Source organism: Lygodium microphyllum, chromosome 14, assembly GCF_053477565.2.
Source record: "Lygodium microphyllum isolate KBCC chromosome 14, Lygodium_microphyllum_v1.1.10, whole genome shotgun sequence".
NCBI classification, from domain to species: Eukaryota; Viridiplantae; Streptophyta; class Polypodiopsida; order Schizaeales; family Lygodiaceae; genus Lygodium; species Lygodium microphyllum.
In genome coordinates, this window is record NC_141148.1 from 46,618,538 (window position 1) to 46,642,281 (window position 23,744).

General features: G+C 40.4%; 1 protein-coding gene across 1 annotated transcript in view; it reads left to right on the top strand.

Annotated features, from left to right (window-relative positions):
* Positions 1 to 3,028: 3,028 nt before the first annotated feature.
* LOC148025569 (putative LRR receptor-like serine/threonine-protein kinase RKF3) overlaps positions 3,029 to 23,744 on the top strand; it is a 33,558-nt gene continuing 12,842 nt past the window's right edge. The window contains exons 1-2 of the mRNA XM_087691989.1: positions 3,029 to 3,052; positions 3,459 to 3,618. Of these exons, the coding sequence (XP_087548115.1) occupies positions 3,029 to 3,052; positions 3,459 to 3,618 (184 nt within the window). The remainder of the gene's footprint in view (positions 3,053 to 3,458; positions 3,619 to 23,744) is intronic.

A 23,744-nucleotide genomic window follows, 5' to 3' on the forward strand; every position in this document is an offset into this window, starting at 1 on the left:
GTAGGGTGGAGGAGGAAAAGGGAGAGGAGGAGGAGGAGGAGGAAAGGCAATAGGGGAGGAAAGAAGAAGAATGAAAGAAAGAAGGGGGGAGAAAGGAAGGAGGGGGAAGAGGGAGAACGCAAAGGGATGGGAGAGAGAGAGAGAGAGAGAGAGAGAGAGAGAGAGAGAGAGAGAGAGAGAGAGAGAAGAGAGAGAGAAGGAGGGGAGGGATGGGGAGAGAGACTATTGGGGAGGGGGTTAAATTTTGGGTTGTTAACAAATGATATTTTTTAAAATTAAAAAATATGTTTTGTAATAATTTTTTAAAAAAAAGAAAGTGTGCTTCTCGGTCCCATGTACCAACACAGGCAAGGGTTAAAAAAATTTGTGTTAAGGGGAATGATCGAGACTAAGCAGAGAATCTAGACGGCCAAGTACAGCATGATGAATATGTGGAATGAGTTTTGAGGCAAAAATTGTCTGAATACGATGCACACAAGGGGTGAAAAATTAAAATTACACGAAAAAATTAATTCATAGGGATACCAGCATCATATGAAGACGTGGTAAAAAGTGAAACTAGGTAGGGTAATAAGAGAACTGGCATGGACAATGCAACTAGCCCGTGTGGTTAGCAAATAAGGGGGTTACATGAAAAAAAGATGAAAAATGAGCCACTAAAATCACACAAAAATTAATTTCACAAAAATCCTTTGTTGGAATAAAATATTTTAAAAAATATATGTAAAATCTTATCATTTTAAAATGCTATTTCGATGATAATAGAACTTTTTTGGAATGAAAAAATAAAAAAAGAAAACCCAAAAACATAATTAAAAATAATAACAAAAATTTGAAAAGTTGGAATGGAATACAATAAGAAGAAAAAATGTTTGGGTGACAAGTTGGAGAGGGCTATCAAGTTGAGACATAGGTTCGATGGTAAATGGGGTGGTTCTACGAAAAATGGTAGAAATACACCTAGAAACCCGAACAAAAATTAATTCTCAACAATATGTAAGTTAGAACAAGGGGCAATAGGAAGGAAAAATGTTCAAGAAATGGTGGGAAATAGGGTTATTAGGTGAGAATGTGATTCTAATGTAAGAAAGGCGCACTCACATGGAACAAGGGACAAAAATATGTAAGGGAATACAATTAAAACTTAATAACAAAAATTTAGATGGTTCAAAAAACAAGGGGAAAAAAAAGGATGTCCGAGGGGACTAATACATCAAGGCTATCTAAACAGAATCCCATTCCTACTAGAAAAGAGCACGCTCATGTGATGGAAAAGAATAGAAAAATGACATTAAAATAAACCCACAAATACGAAAAAAGAATAAAGGCCAATCCATGTATTGGAAAGAGGGGTGGTAAAAAGAAAAAGTGTCCAAGAAAATGAAAAGATCAAGGCTACCATATCAAACCATAGTTTTGATGTAAAAAAAAATATGTTCGTATGGAAACACGTTTAATTCTTGTAATTTAAAAAAAAATTAATATCTCAAGAATGGTAGCTAAGGGCCATAAAAAGGAAAAATGGACAATTCAAAGTGACAAATAAGGCTGTAGGATCACATTGCAATTTTGGTGAATGTAGGGTGCGTTGACATGGAGGATCAGCAAAATGAAAAAAACAACCAATAGGGTTAGGGGCAACCATAAAAACAGGTTAAAATAAGACAAATGGGTGAGTAAGGGACCTCAAAAGAACATAACAAAACTAGGAGATTATGTAAAAATCAATTGACAGGATGTTTGCAAATGTATGCAACCAAGATGCGTAGGGATGCATCCCCACACTTAAGAAATTAATAGATCAAGTTGACTAATCAACAAGGGCCTAACACCCATACATCCCCACACTTAAGACATGACATGCATATAAATAAATGCAAGATGTTAGGGCTAGAAACACTTAGCTTAGTCACTTGGTTAGTATAGATCATCCACACGCGGTGGGGAGTCGAAATCATCCATAGGAGATACCAAGGCTCACCACAACATGCTCTAGACATGGCAAGAACCATTCCAAAACACCCAGGGAGGTAGCACTATTGATGAAGATATGGTAAGTTATCAATGGCAAAGTATACATCACTCAATATCTAGAATCACTCATAGGAGGATAATAGATCAAGCACTTACACCAAAACTTACATCACTCGAAGAGAAGGATTGGGACTTGTATCTTATCTCTGGTTTAGAAGACGAATGGTTTAGAAGGGGTATGCTAGCATGCACATTTTATGGTGCATCAATGCATTCCAATCCATCTAGGATAGGTACAAGAAGGAAGGCCACAGAGCCTTATCATACTATGCACAAGAACAATGTGATATATGTAGTGACAACAGAGGTTCCCCGCTCCAGTACATGGATAGGAAAACAAGAACATACTTGATGTGAATTTTTGTAACATCCCTCAATCCTCACCTCTTAGTTGATGAAGGGAAAACCAATCATGCTCAACCCCCCCTCTATCTCACACTTTGTTGATAAATACAAGAGGAAAATATAGTTTCTCATACCCATTGATGTAATCATTACATCATCTTGAATACTTGTGCAGAGGTTGTATGCCTTGTATGTAATTGATGGTGCAATAGTGCATCCCACCTTGTGGTAGCATATAGTGTGAGAAGAAAGGCCAAGGAGCCTTATAGCGCCATGTATAGGAACACATCGTGCTTTGTGCATGGAAAGGCCTAGACATTTGTACAATGCTTCATTCACACATTGCACCTCTCTATTGAATTTAAAGGACAAAGGTTGTTCACTCACTCTACCCTTTATATCATGCTCTTCTGAGAAAAACAGAGAGCAACCCATACTCACATCCCCATCCGGTTAGGATAAAGACTCACATCACTCAAGGGATTATCAATGAAGATCGGCATCGTTTGGTTGTTTGATAATGTCAACTTGTATTTATTGAGATGAAGAGGCATACCTAGGGAGGTAGCCAATAGATTTGGAACTTTTATTGTTGTGAGTAAAAGATGTTGTCTATTGTAGAAGTTAGATGCACTGATGAAATGGCACGATGTCGTGCTACTGCACATCTGAGGTGTGGAATCCACCAAAAAGTTTATGTGTGTGACATTCTTGTTTTGTGCATACCTAGTCGTTGTGTTTGAATTTTCCTATGTGTGTGATGTTTTTTCCCTATATTTTTTGTACCTATTCGGGTAGTACCGGTATTTTCTTTAGCCTATGTGTGCATGATTTCGTGTGAATGTGTATGTATTCAATCAAGGTTGAGAAACCCGCACTTTAGTGAGTGCAAAAGCCCTTTCTTGATCTAATTCAAATATGCTCTGTGTAAAAGGGGATAAATAATGATTGGAGAGAAGAAGCTTCTACAAGCTTCCAACAAACCTTGAATAGAAACGAGCTTTTTTGGGACTAAAAGGAAGCTTTTACTGAATGCACTGCTTTTTGGGGGCATGTTGAATGTGCTTTGGGAAATGCAGTGGCCATCTAAGACAGGAGCAGGGCTTAAGGAAAAAAAAAGTAACGTGATTGCAAAGATGAGTGAGCCGTGTTTAGCAGATGGGCTAGCTAGCTATTGGGGAAGAAATGAAAAAAAGGCACTTGACGACAAGACACAACAGGAGGAAGCCAGTGATGAAGGTACTAAGATAACAACCTTGGGAAGGAGACGACGTTGAGATGGGGTCATGCTATCTTGGGAGGCCAACCTACTGCTACAGAAGGGCTGTGAGATTGTCTCGGTGCCAAGGACCTCATGCAAAAGGAGGTCTCGGTTGATCATCGCTTGTGGTGAGAGAGAAGCAAAAAACAGGGAGATAGAAGAGGACTGGGGAAAGGAATTGGAGAAAAAGCATCCAGAAGAGCTGGAAGTTTCATGGACAAGGCGGCACATGACGGAAGGTAGATGTTGGCCTATCTTCTTGTTGAGAGTGGATGAAGAGGCCGCGATCGTGTGAAGGCAAGGAGGAAAGGAGAGGTGAATCGGCTCGCTACATGCCACATAATCCTTTTCTCATTGCAACTAAGACTGTCATTGCAGAGGTTTATATCTTTGATTACAGTAGCTCAAGTCCAGCTGCCTCTTGAAGACACTGAGAGCGATGCCAAGTAGTATGATGATGAGTGAGGTGAGTTTGGGGGCTTCGGCTGTGCCAATGGAAAAGTACAAATTACATAGCTAATAAATCATCAAGGGGAGGAATCTGCATCTTCAATTTCTCTTCCTCTTTCTCTATTCATCGAGTAGGCCATCTATCTACAGCAGAGCAGACCTTCAAGAATTAGGACGGAGTGTGTCATCGCACCGTCGCACGGTCTATTTTGGGTCCGAATTCTCGATCAGGCAACTTCTCCAGCTCGTGTTGCACAACTATGATTCTGTGCATGTGAGGCTCTGGTCATGGGTTTAAGAGTAAAAAAGCAAGCCCATAAGGGGATTCTGTGGTGGGAAGCCGTGTCTGCACCTAGCTAGAAATTGCAATGGAAGTATTTAAGCTTACACGGAACTCATCATCATCATTATCAAGGTCACCTACCATTAAATCAGCCACATCGACAGCCTTGCATGTTTGGAAGAAGGGATTTGATCAAGTAAAAGGACCACAAAGATGACAAGATTTGGTAATAGGAATTGGCTAAGAGGCAATCTGCAAATAATCAGCATTCGCAGGCGAAAGGGTTCAAAGTGCGCCTCCTACTACCACCTGTAGTGGTGGTTACTTTCCCTTGTGTTTACCTCTATGCAATAGGATCATCACAGTGACACCTTCCTTTCCCTCCTGAGACAGATGGCAGCCAGATGGGAAGTATCTTGAGTTTGAAGTAGTGTATTAAACCTTGACGAATCTTGGAAAAATCTGCAAAGCAAGTTCAAAGAGGATACTCTTGTTGGAAGATAATAGCAGTTGGATTAGCCGATTATCTTGCCTTGATCATTTATTGGAGTTGAAGACATTCTCTTGAAGACTGGGTGACATATTTGAAGCTCTTGTATTCTGATATAGATCTTGATGTGGGTTTCTTGAGAGGATTGACTCTCTTGATTGATCATTATATTTATAATTCATCTTGCCGCCTTGTAATTGAACCAAAATTGTAATGCACTTAAACCTTGTCATAAAAGTCTTGTCTTGTAACTGTCTCGATCTGATCTTCTGTCTTGGAATTTCTCAAGGACCTTTGTGGTCGCGACTTTGTTTTCGAAAAACCCTTCGACATCTTTGGTGAACCCCACGTGAAAGCGTCGCATTTAAAAATTTTAGGATGGGAGATACTTCAGCATCAACTTCAGCCCCTTCTACGATTCCTACTTTGTCCTCTACTTCGACTCCGTCATCAACTTCTGCTTCAAGTACTTCTACAGATGATTTAAAGAAGATTTTGCAGAACATTTCTATGTATATGTAACTTCAAAATCAGTAGGCACAATTGTATATGCAACAGCAATAGCAGTTACATCAACAACAGTTGTCTCAGCAAAGGCAACTATATTCGGAGCAAGAGAATGCAATCAGCACGACTAAGGCGATTGAAGTAGTTAAAAATGAAAAGAAGCTATTTGATGGCCGTAATGTATCGGCTTATTTGAAGACGTATGAGATTAAGATGGAATTTTTTGGAGTACCGACAAGACTTATGAGCAAATATTTTCTTCACCTTGTCACACCCGCCTTGAGGGTAAAAGTGATTGATCTCTTCCTTCAAAATTTGCATTGGCTTTAAGAAGGCCCTGAAAGAGGAGTATTTTCTTGAGGACTTTGGGATGGCTACATGGTGGTCATTCCGAGAGTGGGGGGTCTACATGCCAAACAAAGGTCCATTTGCTTCAAAATTGATATGAGAATTCGAAGAGAGGTATAGTCAGCTTGATGCCACTGAACAAAGAGCATTGGATATTGAGAAAGTTGAGCTTTTCTTACAAGTTGTAGATCCTGATCTTTAGGAAGAATTATGAGAGCTTCTTGACAATTGCACAAAGCCTATGGGTCTTAAAACTGATTGGCAGGACGCTTAGGATGCGGTCTCGACTTTGACCAAGAGGCGGATATGGAAGACTTGACTACAAAATGGATCTATGACTCCGACGTCGTCTTCTGCCCCGGTGTCTACTTCTACCCCTATCATTTCTTCTCTCCCTTAGCCACTTACTTGGCCTATGCAAGTGCCTACTATTTCTAATCCTCCCATTCCTTCTGTTCCTAGACCGATGCCGGCTCCTTCTGCTCTGAAATCATCCGCTCCTTTGGTTCCTTTCTCTCTCGATGACATAATCAAATGCATAACAGATTTGACACTGGAGTCAGCTAAAGCAGAATTGGTGGGAAAATTAAAAGAGCAGTTTGCCTCGACCGCGCCTACTATTTCTTCTAGTGCTCCTAGTGCACCTAGGAGAGATCGAAAATGTATTTGGTGTGATAGTACGGACCATCAGCATTGCAGGGATTGCGAATCTTTTCAATATGCGAGGAAGAATTTGGTATTTTGGGGACAAGATGGCAAGATCTGGTTGGCTGAAACAAAAGATCTACTTGCTACCAATTTTGGGAAAGGCGGAATGAAAAATTTAGTGGATGACATGGCTACGCGTACTTCTTATGTGGCAGCTAGAGGAGATGCCTCTGCATATGGAGTCCAGATTGAGAAAGGGTCAGAGAGTCAATCAACATTATGGACCTATGCTATAGAGACGGCAAAACAAAGGGAAAATCCAGCAGGCTGTTTTGTCTAGTGCAAGTTCTAGCATCAGATCCGAGACAGGTTGGAATTCGCATGTTGAGATGTACACTATTTATGCCTACTTGGCTAAATCTCAGGGAGCATATGTACTTGTTGAGGAGAATCATAAGAGAGATAAAGAGAATCCAAATGCAGCTAAAAAGACTAGAGGGGGTGAGTTTGTTACTCCACCTACTCCAGGGCCGTCTTCGAGACCAGGGCCAGAATGACAAATGGAGGATGCTCAGAAGAAAGAAAAGAGGCAGGAACCTAGACAGAGAAAACAGCCAGGATTTAGATTAATGTCCGATATTGAGACATCTACTGACATGAAGAAAATATATAATGACAAGATACTTGGCAGTGAGGTGACTTTTACTATTTCTGAGGTTTTGGGCATCTCAAAAAGAGAGTTTCAAGATCAATTCTAAGAAGTCCTAATGAACAGGAAAAGACATACATTGGCTACTACTGATACACAGGGAGTTTTGATTGGGGAGTTGGATGAGGATGAGGATGAGGTTATGGTCGAGAATGCTTCTGTTTTTCCACAAACAGAGAAGAGGGTTCAGCCTATGCATTATGCTGAAACTGATGAACCTATCTTGGTACCGCGTAGTCACTTATCACAGAGTCATTGGGCTAGGGCAACTATAGAAACAATGGTAAAAATTGGAGAGAAACAGGTGCCTTATGTTGCTTTGGTGGATCATGGTTCAAAGATTAATCTCATAGTTCACAGAGTTTATGAAAGTAATAGATGGCCTATGGATGCAGAGCATGGGTGTCGTATGAGAGCCGCCAACAACACTGCATGTGATTTGTATGCTGCCTGTCCCAGTGTCAGGATTTCTATTGGAGATGTAGAGGAGGATTTCCATTTCTTTATGCAGGATTCATGCTCTTACCCCATAATCCTAGGACAACCATTCATCAGAGAGATGCGCATGGAGACGAAAGTAATGGATGACGGATCTGCTTATGCACGTATTCGAAGTAAAGATGGTATGAGAGTAGTTCAGCTTATGACTGTGTGTGTAAATCATGCTAGAAACAGGGATTCTCTTCGAGATGCGCCTTTGCCCACTGCAAGGGATTCGGATTTTCATTAGGTACCGCTGTCCTGCGAGACGACGGTGGTACAAAGCAGAGGAGATTCGAATTCTCACCTCTTGGCAACAGTGTTTTCTCCTCCAATTTTGTTGAATTTCAGCAAATAGTTCGATGAGTTATCAAAAGATTTTTGAGTTGCCTAGAGCTGCCAGGCAGTATATATGCAGGAAGGAGAAAGATTTGAAAAATGCAGGTATTTTAGAGGATGATGAGCATATAGACGGGATGTATGATAGTATGGTTTGTGCAGATATGATGACAGAGATGGAAAATATGCTGAAAGTTGATATGCAAAGTTGTCCCAGTAATGTAATGTAGTCCTTGGACAGGTTTCATGAAATTTCAGATTTTGTGTCACGGATAGAGTTAGAGGCTGAGGTGACTCAGCAAAAAGTGTTGAGTGCTGAAGAAATTCAGCAAACAAAGTTTCCGGCTAATTATGATCAGCCTACAGAGACACAGCGGGCTGAAAACTTTCAGCCAACAAAGTTAACTGCTGAAATATTTCAGCATCCAGAGTTTAGGGCAGTTTCTATGCAGTCCATAGAGCAGAGGGCTGAGGATATTCAGTCACCCCACCAGAGGGAAGAATTGCTGTTTTACAACAAGATTTGAGTAGTGCAGAGGATCATAATGAAGCCAGGGTTGACATAAAATACAAGATTGTGGATAAGAAAGTGAAGCCGGTAGTTGGACCGCTTCCACCTAACAGTGATCAGCAAGTAGAGAGGGCTACCAAGCAGCCAATTTTGAGGAACCCAGAGCATATAGGCCATAAACTTTCAGTAGAGACTCTTGCTAAATTAAAAATTGGAAATGGTGATTTCTTTCTACCCTTAGAGAAGCAGTTCTTTCAGGATATGCTTGAGTGACATGGAAGGGGGTTTGCTTTCTTCTTGCATGAGATTGGCTGTGTGAATCCGAATATTGTTGCCCCTATGGTGATCTTTACTATCCCTCATATTCCCTGGAACCTCCAACCTATTCCAATGCCTAGGGCACACCTACCAAAGCTAGTTGACTTGCTGAATGAGAAAATCAGGATGGGTATCCTATAGCCGTCATCTGCGCCATACTCAAATAGGTGGTTTACGGTTCCAAAGAAGAATGGTACTCTCTGATTTATATAGGACATGCAGCCAGTAAACAGAGTTACTATTAGGAATGTTGGTATAGGTCCAGTTGTGGATGAGTTTGTAGAAGCATTTGCTGGATGTGCCATCTATTCTTTAGGTGACTTGTAGTCGGGATATGATTAGTTTGAGCTAGCCTTGGAAAGCAGGGACCTAACCACTATGAGAACTCCTATTGGGCTTGTCAGGATGTGTACCTTGCCTCAAGGTGCCACTAATTCTATCGCGCATATGATGAATGCCATGCATAAGGTCCTTCACGAGTACATACCTCATCTTACCATGCCTTTCTTGGATGATGATGCCAGGAGGCATATTTCACGGTGGATTCCGTGCCACGGTGGATTCCGTGAGGTTTTACGGTGGATTCCGTAAACTTTGATGACCGGGGCTCATACACAAAGTGGATTCTTTGTGCGAGAAGTTGATGGGGACGCCTGTCCTTTTCAGGCATTTCATTAATTTAGTGTGTACATGGGTGACTCCATAGCGGGTGATTCTGCAAAATGCATATTTAATTAATAAACGTTTATGAGTTTAAAGTGCGCACTCGTAATAAATTAAGGTTAGGATTTATTTCTAACTAGTTGATTTATTTATGTAGCTGAAGATTGCTAGGTATTCACTTTTGTCGGTTTAATTGTATTACTAACGATTGTGAATGCTTTAGTTGATGTGTAGAGATAGCAGCAGTGGCGGAGGAAAGCATTGGAGGATAGCGAGTATTCGATTTATGGATTATATTTTGATAAGCGCCACGCCTATATTTTGTCGTGCCTATTTATTGAGGCATCGATTATTTATTATTATTTTGTATGCGCATGGGTGCACGGTTATGTTATTTCTATTTGGACATTGTATTGGGCGTGCCAGACTCTTTGGGCACCGTCCATTAGCTTTATTCCTATTTTTGTGTTAAAGCAAACTCAAAAGCTAAAAGCTTGCTATTTTGTAAATTGGGCTATTATTTGAGCTTGAAGATGAAATATACATAAAATACATGCTTTGTGGAGCGCTCACACAAGGCATGGGGGGAGATTGCACCCAATTGGTCTCTTGCTCTTGTCGTTCATACTTTTTACCTTGTAATTTGTGCAAAAAGTAGAGTTCCATTGTTCTTGGGGACCTTCCGGCATTCACTACGCGAGCATACAGCATCCGATCTGCACACCAGTGGTATCAGAGCGAAGCTGAGATCAAGAGATTCCAATCGCTACCCATCTCGTGCGAAGGCGGAGCTCCTGGAACGATCGGGCTCTACGGTCAATCTCGTCGCGGACCGTCGATACAGGCAGACTTCTGGCGATCAAGAACCCCTATTTCTGTCATTGGATCGTGAAGGACCGGTCTACAGAGGTCGAGGACCACTCCTACATCTCCCTCTCCAAGACATTTTATTTTTCCACAGACAGTAAGCTCCATAGCTCACAAACTTCAAAGGTTTTATTATTAGTAAGCTTAGCGTTAAAGCTTGCTAAGCTTTAAGAAGCTTAAAAAAGCCTCGATTTGTCATCGTGAGGTCTCAAGAGACCTCCGATTTTTCCGCCGTGGGCTGAAAAACGCCCCCCCCCCCCCCCCAACGAATTTACGTTTTTTGACAGTAAGCTCTTTGAGCTTACTTACCAAAGCAACAAAGTTACCTAAGCTTCAGTAAGTCAGGTCACACAAACAGATTCAGCAAGTCTCTCAAGTTGAAATCCCGCAAGTCACCTAAAGCAGGTCAAGTTTTGCAAGTTCTGTAAATTAACTAAGTTCTGCAAGTCTGCAACTCTGCAAGTCAGACAAGTCAACTGGAGTCAGAACTGACTTGTGCTCAAAACTCCTAGAAGAGTTGTTCCTGCGCAGAAACTCTGAACTACAAAGTTGTTCATTGGAAGGTATTCTACCCATACGCAGGTTTGCTGAAGCATTTTCAGCATGCGAAGAAGGATAAAACACAGATTTTTCGAAGATTGTGAAAGCTATACCCAAAAATACATAAGCCTTGTATTCCCAAACTTGAGCTACGCTCATCCCGCTAACTTGATTTTGAGTGAGAAAGGTCTTTTGAGTTTTGCAGGATGACGGAACCACATATGAATGATCTTATGGCTGAAGGCGACCTATCCGAGCCTACGATGGAGCAAAAGCTGGACTTAATCATGATGCAATTGGAAGAAGAACAAAGGGCTAGGCAAGCATTGCAAGTTCAACTGGAAAATTTACAAAGAGCGTCTACCGAAAAAGGAAGAACCTCAAGTTGAAGATCTTATTCGAAGTACCATCGACGCAACTCTCAAAGCTCAAACCATCCGCAAGGAATCAAAGATAAGTAAAAGAAGTTTCAAATTCCGTACTTTCAATGGCATACGAGAAGGAAAAACTGTTCTAGCATATTTTCATGAGGAAACCTATGCAGAAAAAGATAAAATCAAGTGTGTCACTAATCATTTAGTGGACAGAGTATCTCTTTGGTGGACTATAGTACGCAAGAGTATAGATTGTCCTGCTACTTGGGAGAATTTCAAGAAGAAGTTCATGCAGAATTTCCTTCCTCCACAATTTCATGAGAAAGCTATTAAATAATGGGATCTTCTTCAGCAACGGGATCGTGAGCCTATTCCTCAGTATACAGAGCGTTTTTGGAATGCATTACTCCAGCTACGCATGCTTGAAGATGTACCTGAAGCGACACACAAGCGCAAGTATATGTCTGGACTCCTTGGGCATTACTACGCTGAAGATAACATGTTCAAGCCTGCTACTCTTGAAGACGCCATTTCACTAGCTCATGACACTGAAGATAAGCTACGAGGTAGAGACAGACGTCCACAGCAATTCCAAGCCAATGGTAATTATGGATCTAAGCAATTCAATTCCAACTTTAGAAGATTTAATCCAGGTCATTTCTCTTCATCATCTTTCCGTAAAAATTGGGCAAAACCACCTGCATTACCATCCAATGTCAATCAACACTCTAAGCCTATTCCACAGCCAAATCCTAATGTCCCTAGACTTCCTGCCATTGCAAACAATGTAACCAAAGCCAAGCCAATAGTATGCTATAAATGCCGCCAGCCTGGACATCTAGCAGCAAATTGTCATTCAAAGAATCCACATGCCCATATCAACTACCTTGGAGCAATGGACGAAGAGAACATGAAGATATGCCTGATTTCACAGAGGATGAGGACGACACTACTACACCTTCGGATACTTTACCAGGTATGCCAACTCCACATTCTTTATTGACTATGAAATGTTTGGTGCATGGAAAGGAAAAGATTATCTTGCATGATGACGGTAGTACTCATGATTTTATTTCAGCAAAATTAGTAAAAGAATTGAAATTACAGACTGTACCTATGCATTATCGTATCAAAGCAACATTCTTAGGCACTAGGTATAATGGTACACAGGAAGTGCATGACTTAGAGATTCAAATTGGTCAATACACTGAAAGAAGAAATTTCTTAGTTGTTCCATTACAGTCGAGTGACATTATTTTAGGTATGCCTTGACGTCACCAGCATAACCCAGATATAGATTATTCCACACACTCAATGAATATTAATTTTCAAGGAAAATCTATTACATTATATGGTATGCATGCATCTAATGTTTTTCCACTGCTTTCGCATACTCAAGCTAAACGTGCATTACGCAAGAGTAGTAAATCCTATCTCATTTGGGTGAATGGACTGCAAGTAAAAGAAAATCATATGCATCCTAGGCATAAAGAATTTCTTGCACATTTTAAAGATTGTTTTTCCGAAGACCTACCACCTGGTTTACCTCCTTCACGTCCAGAAGACCATAAAATAGATTTGATCCCTGGCACACAACCACCTTGCAAAGCACCATATAGGCATAACCAGATAGAGCAAAAAGAAATTCAGAGTCAAGCTGAGGAATTACTAAATAGAGGATTGATTAGACCTAGTAGTTCTCCATTTGGTGCACCTGTTCTGTTAGTCAAGAAAAAGAATAATACCTATCGTATGTGCATTGACTATCGAGCTTTAAATAAGATCACTGTAAAGAATAGGTATCCCATTCCTAGAGTTGATGACCTTATGGACAAACTGCAAGGATCTGCTATATTTAGTAAAATAGACCTTAAGTCTGGTTATCATCAGGTGAGACTAGATAAGTCAGACATATTCAAGACTGCATTTAGGACACAGTTTGGTCATTACGAATTTTTAGTGATGCCATTTGGATTGACTAATGCACATGCTACGTTTAGTAGAATGATGAATCGTATATTTCTGAAATATCAGTATTGTGTAATTGTCTTCTTTGATGATATTTTGGTGTTTAGTCAAAATGAGAAAGAACATTATGAGCATTTGTCATTGGTTTTTCAGTTATTAAAAGAAAATCAACTGTATGCAAATCCTGAAAAGAGTGAATTCTTGAAAACAGAAATCGAGTATTTAGGTCATATTGTATCATCTGATGGAATTAAAGTTGATCCTAAGAAAATAGATGCAATATTGAATTGGCTTGTACCTAAAAACGTGCATGAGTTACGCTCATTCCTTGGTCTTGCTAGTTTCTATAGGAAGTTTGTACGTAATTTTTCATTACTTGCTTTACCATTAACCAAACTTCTGAAGAAAGGAATTGTCTATCATTGGTCCGAAAATCAACAGAAATCCTTTGACTTATTAAAACATACATTAACCCATGCCCCTATCCTATAGTTGCCTAATTTTAATAGACCATTTTTTCTAGTAGTGACCGATGCTAGTGGAACAGGAATAGGAGCTCTACTTATGCAAGACAATCATCCTATAGCCTATTCTAGTTGTAAGCCGAAACCTTCTGAACTGAAATATTCCACATATGACAAAGAACTATTAGCAGTTGTACAAGCATTAAGACAGTGGAAACACTACTTAATGGGTTCAAAATTTATGATTAAGACCGATCAGCAAAGTATTAGACATTTACTTAGCCAACCTCAAATCTTCGACCGACATATCAAATGGGCATCCTTTATTCAGAGTTTTCATCCTATCATTCAATACCAACCTGGAAAAGAAAATGTAGTGGCTGATGCATTAAGTAGAAGACCTGCCATTCATAATATTTCTGTTATATCTTTTGATTCTTTGATTGCTATGAAAGATACTTATCATCAGGATATTAATTTTCATGCTGATTGGAATAAATTAGTTCAAAATAACTTGATTCCTATTGATTCATTGTCATATAATGATGGATTTATGTTTTATGAAAAGAGATTGTGTGTTACAATTCCATTCCGATCTTTTGTTTTGAATGAGATTCATTGTCTCCCATATCAAGGTCATAGAGGTATCATATCTACCTTACGTACGTTAACTGAATATTTTTATTGGCCGCATATGGACACTGATGTATCTATTGTTTCTGAATGTTTGACTTGTCAAAGAGTTAAGAGACATCATGGTAAACAGTATGGATTACTTATGCCTTTGTCTATTCCATCTAAACCTTGGGAACAAATTTCTATGGATTTCATTACTGGTTTACCTAATACTAAATCTAACCATGATATGATTTGGACAGTAGCAGATAGATTTAGTAAACAAGCATATTTCATTCCATGTAAGAAAACTTTAATAGCATCACAGGCAGCACAATTGTTTTTGAAAACTGTTTTTACTAACCATGGATTGCCAAAAGTTATTATTTCAGATCGTGATTCTAGATTTTGTAACAACTTTTGGATTACTCTATTTGCTAGCCTAGGCACCAAGATTGATTTCTCATCTGCATTTCATCTTGAAACTAATGGACAAACAGAAGCCATTAATAGCACTATTTTAGATCTCTTACGCGCATATACTATTTCTAAACCTAAGACATGGGACACACATTTGCATTTATTACAGTTTGCATATAACAATACACCACACACATCTACAAAGAAAGCACCGTTTGAAGTGATTTATGGATATAGATTATCTACACCTGTTGCATCTTTGTCAAATAGAATTCAAAGTGCTGATGATATTGCTAGTATGCATAATACTATTTTTGATGAGGTTAAAGATATGATTGCTAAAGCCCAGCAATCATATACCAAACAAGCCAATAAGAAAAGACAAGCAATGAATTTCAAAGTTGATGACTATGTTTGGTTGAGAATAGAAAAACGTAGACTACAAAGTGTAGATAGACACCCAGTTGTCAAATTAGCCCCTAGATTCTATGGACCATTTAGGATCATTCATAAAATAAATGACAATGCCTTCAAGTTAGAATTACCACCTCACTAGAAAATACACAATACATTTCATATTAGTTTATTAAGACCTTTTAGAGGCCAATTACCTGTACATCCTGTTTATGAAAACCCACCTTTATTAGAGGAAGAGACTGAAATACTTGAACTCAAAGCTATAATAGCTACTGATTTTATGACCACTAGAACTGGCCTAAGATATTCTAGATATCTAGTTAAATTTAAGAACCATCCTATAGAGGAAGCACAATGGATGCACGCTAGAGACTTAAATGCTTTCCCCACTCTGTTAGCTCCACATTGAGCTAATAGCAATTGAGGTCAATTGCTATCCCACCCCGGGGGTATGATGCCAGGAGGCATATCTCACGGTGGATTCCGTGCCACGGTGGATTCCGTGAGGTTTTACGGTGGATTCCGTAAACTTTGATGACTGGGGCTCATACACAAAGTGGATTCTTTGTGCGAGAAGTTGATGGGGACGCCTGTCCTTTTCGGGTGTTTCATTAATTTAGTGTGTACATGGGTGATTCCATAGCGGGTGATTCCACAAAATGCATATTAAATTAATAAACGTTTATGAGTTTAGAGTGCGCACTCATAATAAATTAAGGTTAGGATTTATTTCTAACCAGTTGATTTATTTATGTAGCTGAAGACTGCTAGGTATTCAATTTTGTCGGTTTAATTGTATTACTAACGATTGTGAATGCTTCAGTTGATGTGTAGAGATAGCAGCAGTGGAGGAGGAAAGCATTGGAGGATAGCGAGTATTCGATTTATGGATTATATTTTAATAGGCGCCACGCCTATATTTTGTCATGCCTATTTATTGAGGCATCGATTATTTATTATTATTTTGTATGCGCATGGGCGCACAGTTATGTTATTTCTATTTGGACATTGTATTGGGCGTGCCAGACTCTTTGGGCACCGTCCATTAGCTTTATTCCTATTTTTGTGTTAAAGCAAACTCAAAAGCTAAAAGCTTGCTATTTTGTAAATTGGGCTATTATTTGAGCTTGAAGATGAAATATACATAAAATACATGCTTTATGGAGCGCTCACACAAGGCATGGGGGGAGATTGCACCCAATTGGTCTCTTGCTCTTGTCTTTCATACTTTTTACCTTGTAATTTATGCAAAAAGTAGAGTTCCATTGTTCTTGGGGACCTTCCGGCATTCACTACGCGAGCATACAGCATCCGATCTGCGCACCAGATGATGTGCCCATTAAAGGGTATGCAGAAGAAGAGAAGAATGAGAGTCTAAATGAGCAGGGATGCAGATACTTTCTGGCTGATCATATTGTGGCTTGTGAAAAGATTTTGGTCAGGTTAGAAGAAGTGAACTTGACGAGATGATGTCTCAAGTTTGTTTTAGTTTTTTTGCAAATAATATCACTTTCAATTTTCTTTTATTTTTATTGTCTTTATTTTGAATCGTAGGCTTAAAGTCAAATTCTGCCAAGAAGGGCTATGTACCTAAGAAGGCTGCATTCATTGTGTTAGTATGTACATGTGCCAATCAAGTGACTATTGTGGATGATAATATTATGGAAGGATGGGATGCCATATGGTGAGAGATAAATGACGAGTTTGAGAGTGAGATTAGGGGTAGAGGTGAATTTCAATTCTTTTTATGCAAGATATTCTATGTTTGGGAGGGAAATCACAAGCCAGTGACCTAGTCAACTATTAGAAAGGAAAACTTTGTCAACACAATATCCAAGGATTGCAAGCTTCTATGCACTCTTACTGATCCCACAAGGATTAGTGAGATTGCAGAGCTCTCTAGTCTTCAATGAATGAATTGGTAAGTTTTGCATTTCTTTTTTTTTATAGTATTTATAACCAATGTGCATACATAAGTAAACTGAATTATGCAGTTTAAATACCCATGCTTTGGTGGCTCCCACTCTTCATGATGAGTTGATAAATATAGGGAACATTTGTTCTACCCACCATGAGGACTATATGAACAAGTTGCCACATAAAGTTCAAAAGCTCATTATTCAAATTAGGAAGAATTTTACAAAGGGATCTGAACCTTAGTATCCACTTACTTGATGTTACTTGGCAAAGCTTGTGGATAATGTAAGTATTGGTATGCCTTGATGTGCTAATGGTCGAATTAGAGTGTCTTGACTTTCTTGATTATTGAATTTTGTGTGTCTAAGTGTTTCCACCCTTGAGAAATTAAATTTAATTTCTTTGAATGATGTTTCCATTGGTACAAAGTTGACTTATATTTTATTACTCAAAGCAACAAATGCCACAAAGAACTTAGTCGGGCTTCCATAAGGTGATCATACCTTCAAAGAGTGAGTACCATGGTGTATAGTTATATGAAATTATTTTGAAGAGATGAAAATAGAGCCAAGGAGATACTTGTTTCCCTTAGAGGTTAGAGTGTTTTCTACGGAGAAGGGAGTATATATTAAAGCATTGAGAAAACTAGATCTATTTTAGATAGCCTCACAATGGCTTGTATACATGTATAATGATTTTTTTTTGGCAAAGATTGTGAGGTTTATAGAAAGTAAATCTCTTATAGTGTTTTGATTGGAAAACCTATATGCTACTGTGGCAGGTACCGAAAACTCCTCATGCAAGGATGCTATTATGTAGTCATTGCTCCCCTTCTGTATGTTCTTTCAATGATCCAAGATGTTGTGCAGAAAAACTTGTTGGCAAGGACTATGCAAATGATGTCTCCTCAAAAAGGCCACAAGATGATCCTTCCTGAGAGAAGTTCCATGACTTGCAAGTGTGGAGAATAATATTCCAAAGTGTTGTCTAAGTTCGGGGATATCAAGACAACAAGAACTATTATGCTTGTAGAGCTTAAAAAGCTTATAAAGGCCAAACCCTTGTTTCGCAACAAAATGTCTTTTCTTGGACTAAAGGCTTCAAGACTAAGGACTCTAATTAATCAAAGCCTGAATTGACCGCATCAGATAGGAAAAATTCAATGCCATTGACACGTAGAAGGAATATGAAGAAGAAAGTAGAGAAAAAGCAGGCTCCAACATTAGAGAATGGCATTATGAGAGATTGGAACTGCATGTAATCACTGATGTCAAGAATTTTCCTCAATGCCAAAATCTATTCTTAAACTTTTTTTGAGGAAAAAGTGTTGAGTTTTTTTTAAGCCATGAACTCCAATTCGGGACGAGGGGCACGGTCAATAAGTTTAAAAGGAGGAGGTGAAGGGAGATCATTGGTGGATGTTGCTGTGATTGAGACGGCGAAGAAGAAGATGCATATCAAAGGGAGGAACGATGATGATGAAGAAGAGGCAACAACTGTGGCTTCATCTTCTTTAGCAAACATGAAGTTGAGGGTGGAAGCATCAACAAGCGCCAAAGAATGATGAAGCTAACAATGTCAAGAGTTCGTGAGCTCCAAAAGGCCCTGCTGGTCTAAGCTTGTACAATGCGGAAGGAGAACACCGCACTGTTGAGAAGAATAAAAAGGTTGCAGAAGAAGAATACGTTGAAGATGAAATGGACAAGAAGAACATGTTGGCCAAGTTGCAGTTGAGGTGGACGAGGTGATAGACAGACTGAAGATGTCTTCCAATGCTACGATGGTGCATGCTTTTGTATCCTTCCATGCCATGAACTGTTGCAATGCACACTAGCATAACTCCTCTTTTACCCTCGTTGGTATGGGGGAAAGTAGAAGCTGCTACTACTGATGCTGGGAATCCATGAATCACCTTGTTCTGGTAGTTGTTGCTCCCCGGCTTATGAGATCTCGTGTACTCGCCCTTCTCACAAGGGCCTCTCTATGCAACTCGGCTTTGAAGCTCGAAGGCAACTACACAAGTACTGGGCAGCGGTCGCCCCTCCCAAGTGATGGAAATTTTGATTCGTCTACCATTAATGGTAGGCCCTTGCTCCACCAAGGATTTGCATTTCAAGAACAAAAACCTAGTTTTTGGAAAATTCTTAGGGCTCCATCTAGGCTCTCTTGCTTTAGCTTATTGCAGAGCTGAGAAATTGCTCAGGTGCTCAAACTCCTGACGAAACAACGGGAGAGGCGGAGCAAGATCCAAATCAAGCAAAAAAAGTGGACAATGTCAAAATTACACGGCGCATCGAACAAAATCTGAGGAAGAGACAGAGAGTACACAACAGATAAGAGGAGAATCAGTAAATTCTTTAGCTCCAAACAACTGATACAAAGATGGCTCTGTCCACCCATGCACTTTCACTATGTGAAGCTTAGATGGCAATCTAGATAGAAGATAGGTGAAGAGCTTAAGGCTAGCTGGAACAACAACTTTGACTGGGTGAAAGATGAATGATAGATGGCTGTGAAGGGGTTTAGCTTTTATAGCCCGCGAAGGCCGTTAGGTCGGCCTGACCAACCTACCATATGAGCCTCCACTAGTCGGGCAGGGAATATTCCCTTTACCATCGGGCCAGGGGCACTGCCCCGGACCCCCGCTAGGGGGGCCCATTGGCCCCCCTAGGACCCCCCAGCCGGGGGCCGCTTCTGCGGCCCCCAAACCCTAAAATAGGGGCCCCTTTTAACTCCCTTACCCTGCAACTCGATGCAATGCGCCTCGAGTTGCTACCATCTTAACCACTCCGTCTAACCTAAAGATTAGACCCACAACGGTCACCTTTTTGCCATCCGGTCACATAGACCTCATCTGATATACAAGTTAGGACTCAACCAATGTACGGGCTCACATTTGGCTTCTCCTCATAATGGGGGCCTTACAACTTTGAGCACCATGGATCATTGGTGGCACCTAATGAGGGTGGGGCATTGATGATATCTAACACCCCCTCTCAATGTCCACCCATAGGTGAACTATCTCCTCAGCCCAATCTCGAGTCTCTGAAGATGAACTTGAAGTAGATCCTTCGTAAGTACTTTGGTGAAGATATCTACTCCATTCTCCTTTGTTGGACAGTAGACCAATTCCACTATCCCATCCTCCATCAAATCACGCACATAGTGATACTGAATCTCTATATGTTTGGTGCGTGCATGAAACACTGGATTTTTGGCAATGGCGATGCAACTCTGATTGTCACATCTCAGCATAGTTGGTTCTTCATCATGCACTCCCATATGCCATAGAATCCTTATTAATCATACTGCTTCACATGCAGCAAAACAAGCTTCCTTGTACTCTGCTTCGGTAGAAGACAATGCCACTGTTGGTTGCTTCTTACTAATCCAAGAGAAAATTCCTGAACCCAAAGAGAAACAATAACCAGAAACTGACTTCCTAGAATCAATGTCTCCTGCCCAATCTGAGTCACAGTTCCCCACAAGAGAAGTTCCAAAACTGTATGTGATACCATAGTCAAGAGTTTTCTTCAAGTATCTGAGCACCCACATCCCAGCCTTCCAATGACTCTCATGAGGTTTGTTTGAGAACCTGCTCAAAAAACCAACAGCAAAACTGATATCTGGTCTGGTGTTACACAAGTAGATCAGACTGCCTACCAACCTCCTATACCTCCCAATGTCTGCTAGTGTTGATGTATCCTCGACGGATAACTTTGCATTCACCTCCATAGGTGTAGCTATCTCCTTGCACTCGATCATGCCAAATGCCTTCAAGATCTCCCATGCATACTTCTTCTGAGAGATGAAGATCTTTCCTGGCTCTTGCCAAACTTCAATCCCCAAACAATAGTGCAGCAAGCCCAAGTCTGTCATTTCAAACTCAGAACTCAAAGCCTTTCAAGTTTGGTTGATCATATCTTCATAGTCACCTACAATAACAAGGTCTTCCACATATAGGACAATCACTACATACTTTTTACCATCCCTGTAAACATACAAGTTAGCATCTGAGGCATATCTTTTGAAGTTTAGGTTTAAAAAGAAGTTATCTATCTGCTGGTACCATGCTCTGGGGGTTATTTCAGCCCATACAATGCCTTCTTCAGCTTACACACTTTGTTCTCAGAATGGGGGGCCTCAAACCCTGGTGGTTGAGCCACGTACACCTCCTCCTTGAGGTCACCATTTAAGAACACTGACTTAACATCCATTTGGTACACTGGCCACTTCTTGTGGGCAGCCACTGCAAGTACCATGCGAATAGTGGTCATTCTGGCAGTTGGGGCAAATGACTCTTGAAAATCAAACCCTTTAACTTGTGAAAATCCTTGGGCAACCAGTCTAGCTTTGTACTTTTCTAAGGTACCATCATCCTTGTACTTTACCTTCTAGATCCACTTGGTGCCAATAACCTTCCGCTTTGCTAGTCGATCCACTAGCTCCCAAGTGTCATTCTTCATTATGCTGTCATACTCCACTTGCATAGCAGCCTTCCATGATGGATCTACAAGTGCTTCTTCTAAGTCAATTGGCTCCTTTACTTCTCTCATAATCTCAACCATCAAGGCCATATTGACTATGTGAGCAGAAGCCCTCCTTTGCTCCTCTATTCTCTGAGACCTCCTTGGTCCGTCTGCCTTCTCCTCAACAGAAGCAGGCATAGGATTATTGTGGTCATAGAGCTGCTTCACCCAGCATGGCAATGGCTTTTTCGATGGGGTGATGTCAGGTTGGTGAACTTTTTCCTCATCATCTGAAGATGATGCTTCCTCCTCCTTAAGGATAGGGACAGCTCTCGAGACAGGTTCATAATGGACTACTTCTTCGCTTGATGATAAAGTGGAAGAACTTGCCTTCTCCTCCTCCACTGTATATGGCTCCTCCTTGAACACCACATCACGGGGCTCTCGATGATCTTCTTTGCCTCTTGGTCATATAATTTGTAAGCCTTCTGCTCATCACTATAACCCAAGAAGATACATTTTTTGCTTTTTGGTTTTAACCTGTTTCTCTTCTCATCTAGAACATGTGCATAACATTCACATCCAAAAATTCTAAAATGTGAGACAGATGGTTTCTTACCAATGTAAGCCTCATGAGGTGTTTTTCCTTTGATAGCCTTTGTGTAGCTCCGATTTAGAATGTAGACTGCAGTATTAACAGCTTCAGCCCAAAAAATGGTTAGGCAATCCCTTGTCCTTTAGCATGCATCTTGCCATCTCCACAATGGTGTGATTCCTACGTTCCACAACACCGTTCTGCTGAGGTGTGTGAGGTGTCGTCAATTGACGCTTGATCCCTTTGCTCTTGCAAAATTCTTCAACCTCCTTTGAGTTGAACTCACCACCACCATCTGTTCTAAATTTCTTCACACTTTTCCTTGTTTCATTCTCAACAAGTTTTAGCCATTCTTTAAACTTACCAAAAGCTTGAGCCTTATCACGAAGGAAGTACACCCACATCTTCCTACTGTAGTCGTCGACAATCAACATAAAATAAGAAGATCCCCCCAAGGCCTGTGTAGACATCTTACCACACAAGTCAGCATGCACCAACTCTAGAGGAGCCTGTGTTCTATTCTTGTTTTCTTGTGGAAATGCCTTTCTCTGTTGCTTGCCCATCATACAAGCTTCACATGGTTCCTTCAATTCAGTTATTATAGGTAGGTGAGCAACCATACCTTGCTTTTGCATCTCCTTCAACACTGCAAATCTGATGTGTCCAAACCTTTCATGCCAAAGCTTACTTGTGCCCACTCCAGCGGTGGGCTGTAAGAGCACTTAGCTCATGAAGGTTGTTCCTTCTTTCTCCTTTGCCAAAAATTGTGCCAGCACTATCAAGAATTTTTGCACCTATCTTCTTGAACCTCACTTCATGACCAAGATCAGTTATGGCAGTAATTGATAACAGATTTCTCCTGATTTCGGGAACATACAACACATTTGAAAGCTTTTTGACTTCACCATTTGTAGCAACAAAAGAAATAGTACCTGTACCCGCTGCAACAGGGCATTTAGCATCATTTCCAACCGTCATAGTGATGGATTCTTGTAGAGGCTGCATAGAACTATATAGACCTTTCTTGTTGGTCATGTGACGAGAGGCCCCACTATCCAACACCCATGAGTCAGTGGTAGATTCTTCTTGCGCCGAGGAGCACACTTCCTCAATGGTCGCCATGAATAATTCCAACTTTGCTTTAGCTGTATTGGCTGTCTCTTTCCCTCTACTTTTAAGGGTACCATTCTTTTCATTTGCCTTCTTGACACGACAATCTGCAATTGCATGTCCTTTCTTCTTGCAGTAGAAGCACTCTCCTTGAAACTTCTTCTTGCAACCCTTCTTTTTTTTGTCACCATCATTTTTGGTGGAGGAACCACCTTTGCCTTTTGCATTGGCAGAGAATGTAGCATCTCCATTGTTGCTTCCTTCTTGGGCTTTCAGCCTCAACTCCTCCTCCATCAATAATGCACAAAACTTCTCAAAAGTCAAAGCTTGAGGTCTCACCTGAGTATTAAGGGCAGTTACTAGTCCATCAAACTTTTGTGGACGAATGAGAAGACACCTCCAAGCTAGCTCTTCGTTAGTCTTTTGTATCCCAACGCCAGCCATCTGGTCGCGCAGATTCTTAATCGGAGTGATGAATGCTTCAACCCTCTCTCCTTCAACAAACTTCTCCGCTGCTAGTTGATTCTCCAAGTTTTGAATCCTTGTTTCATTTCGTATTTCATACTGACTCCTCAGTACATTCCAAGCCTCTGAGGCTTTGG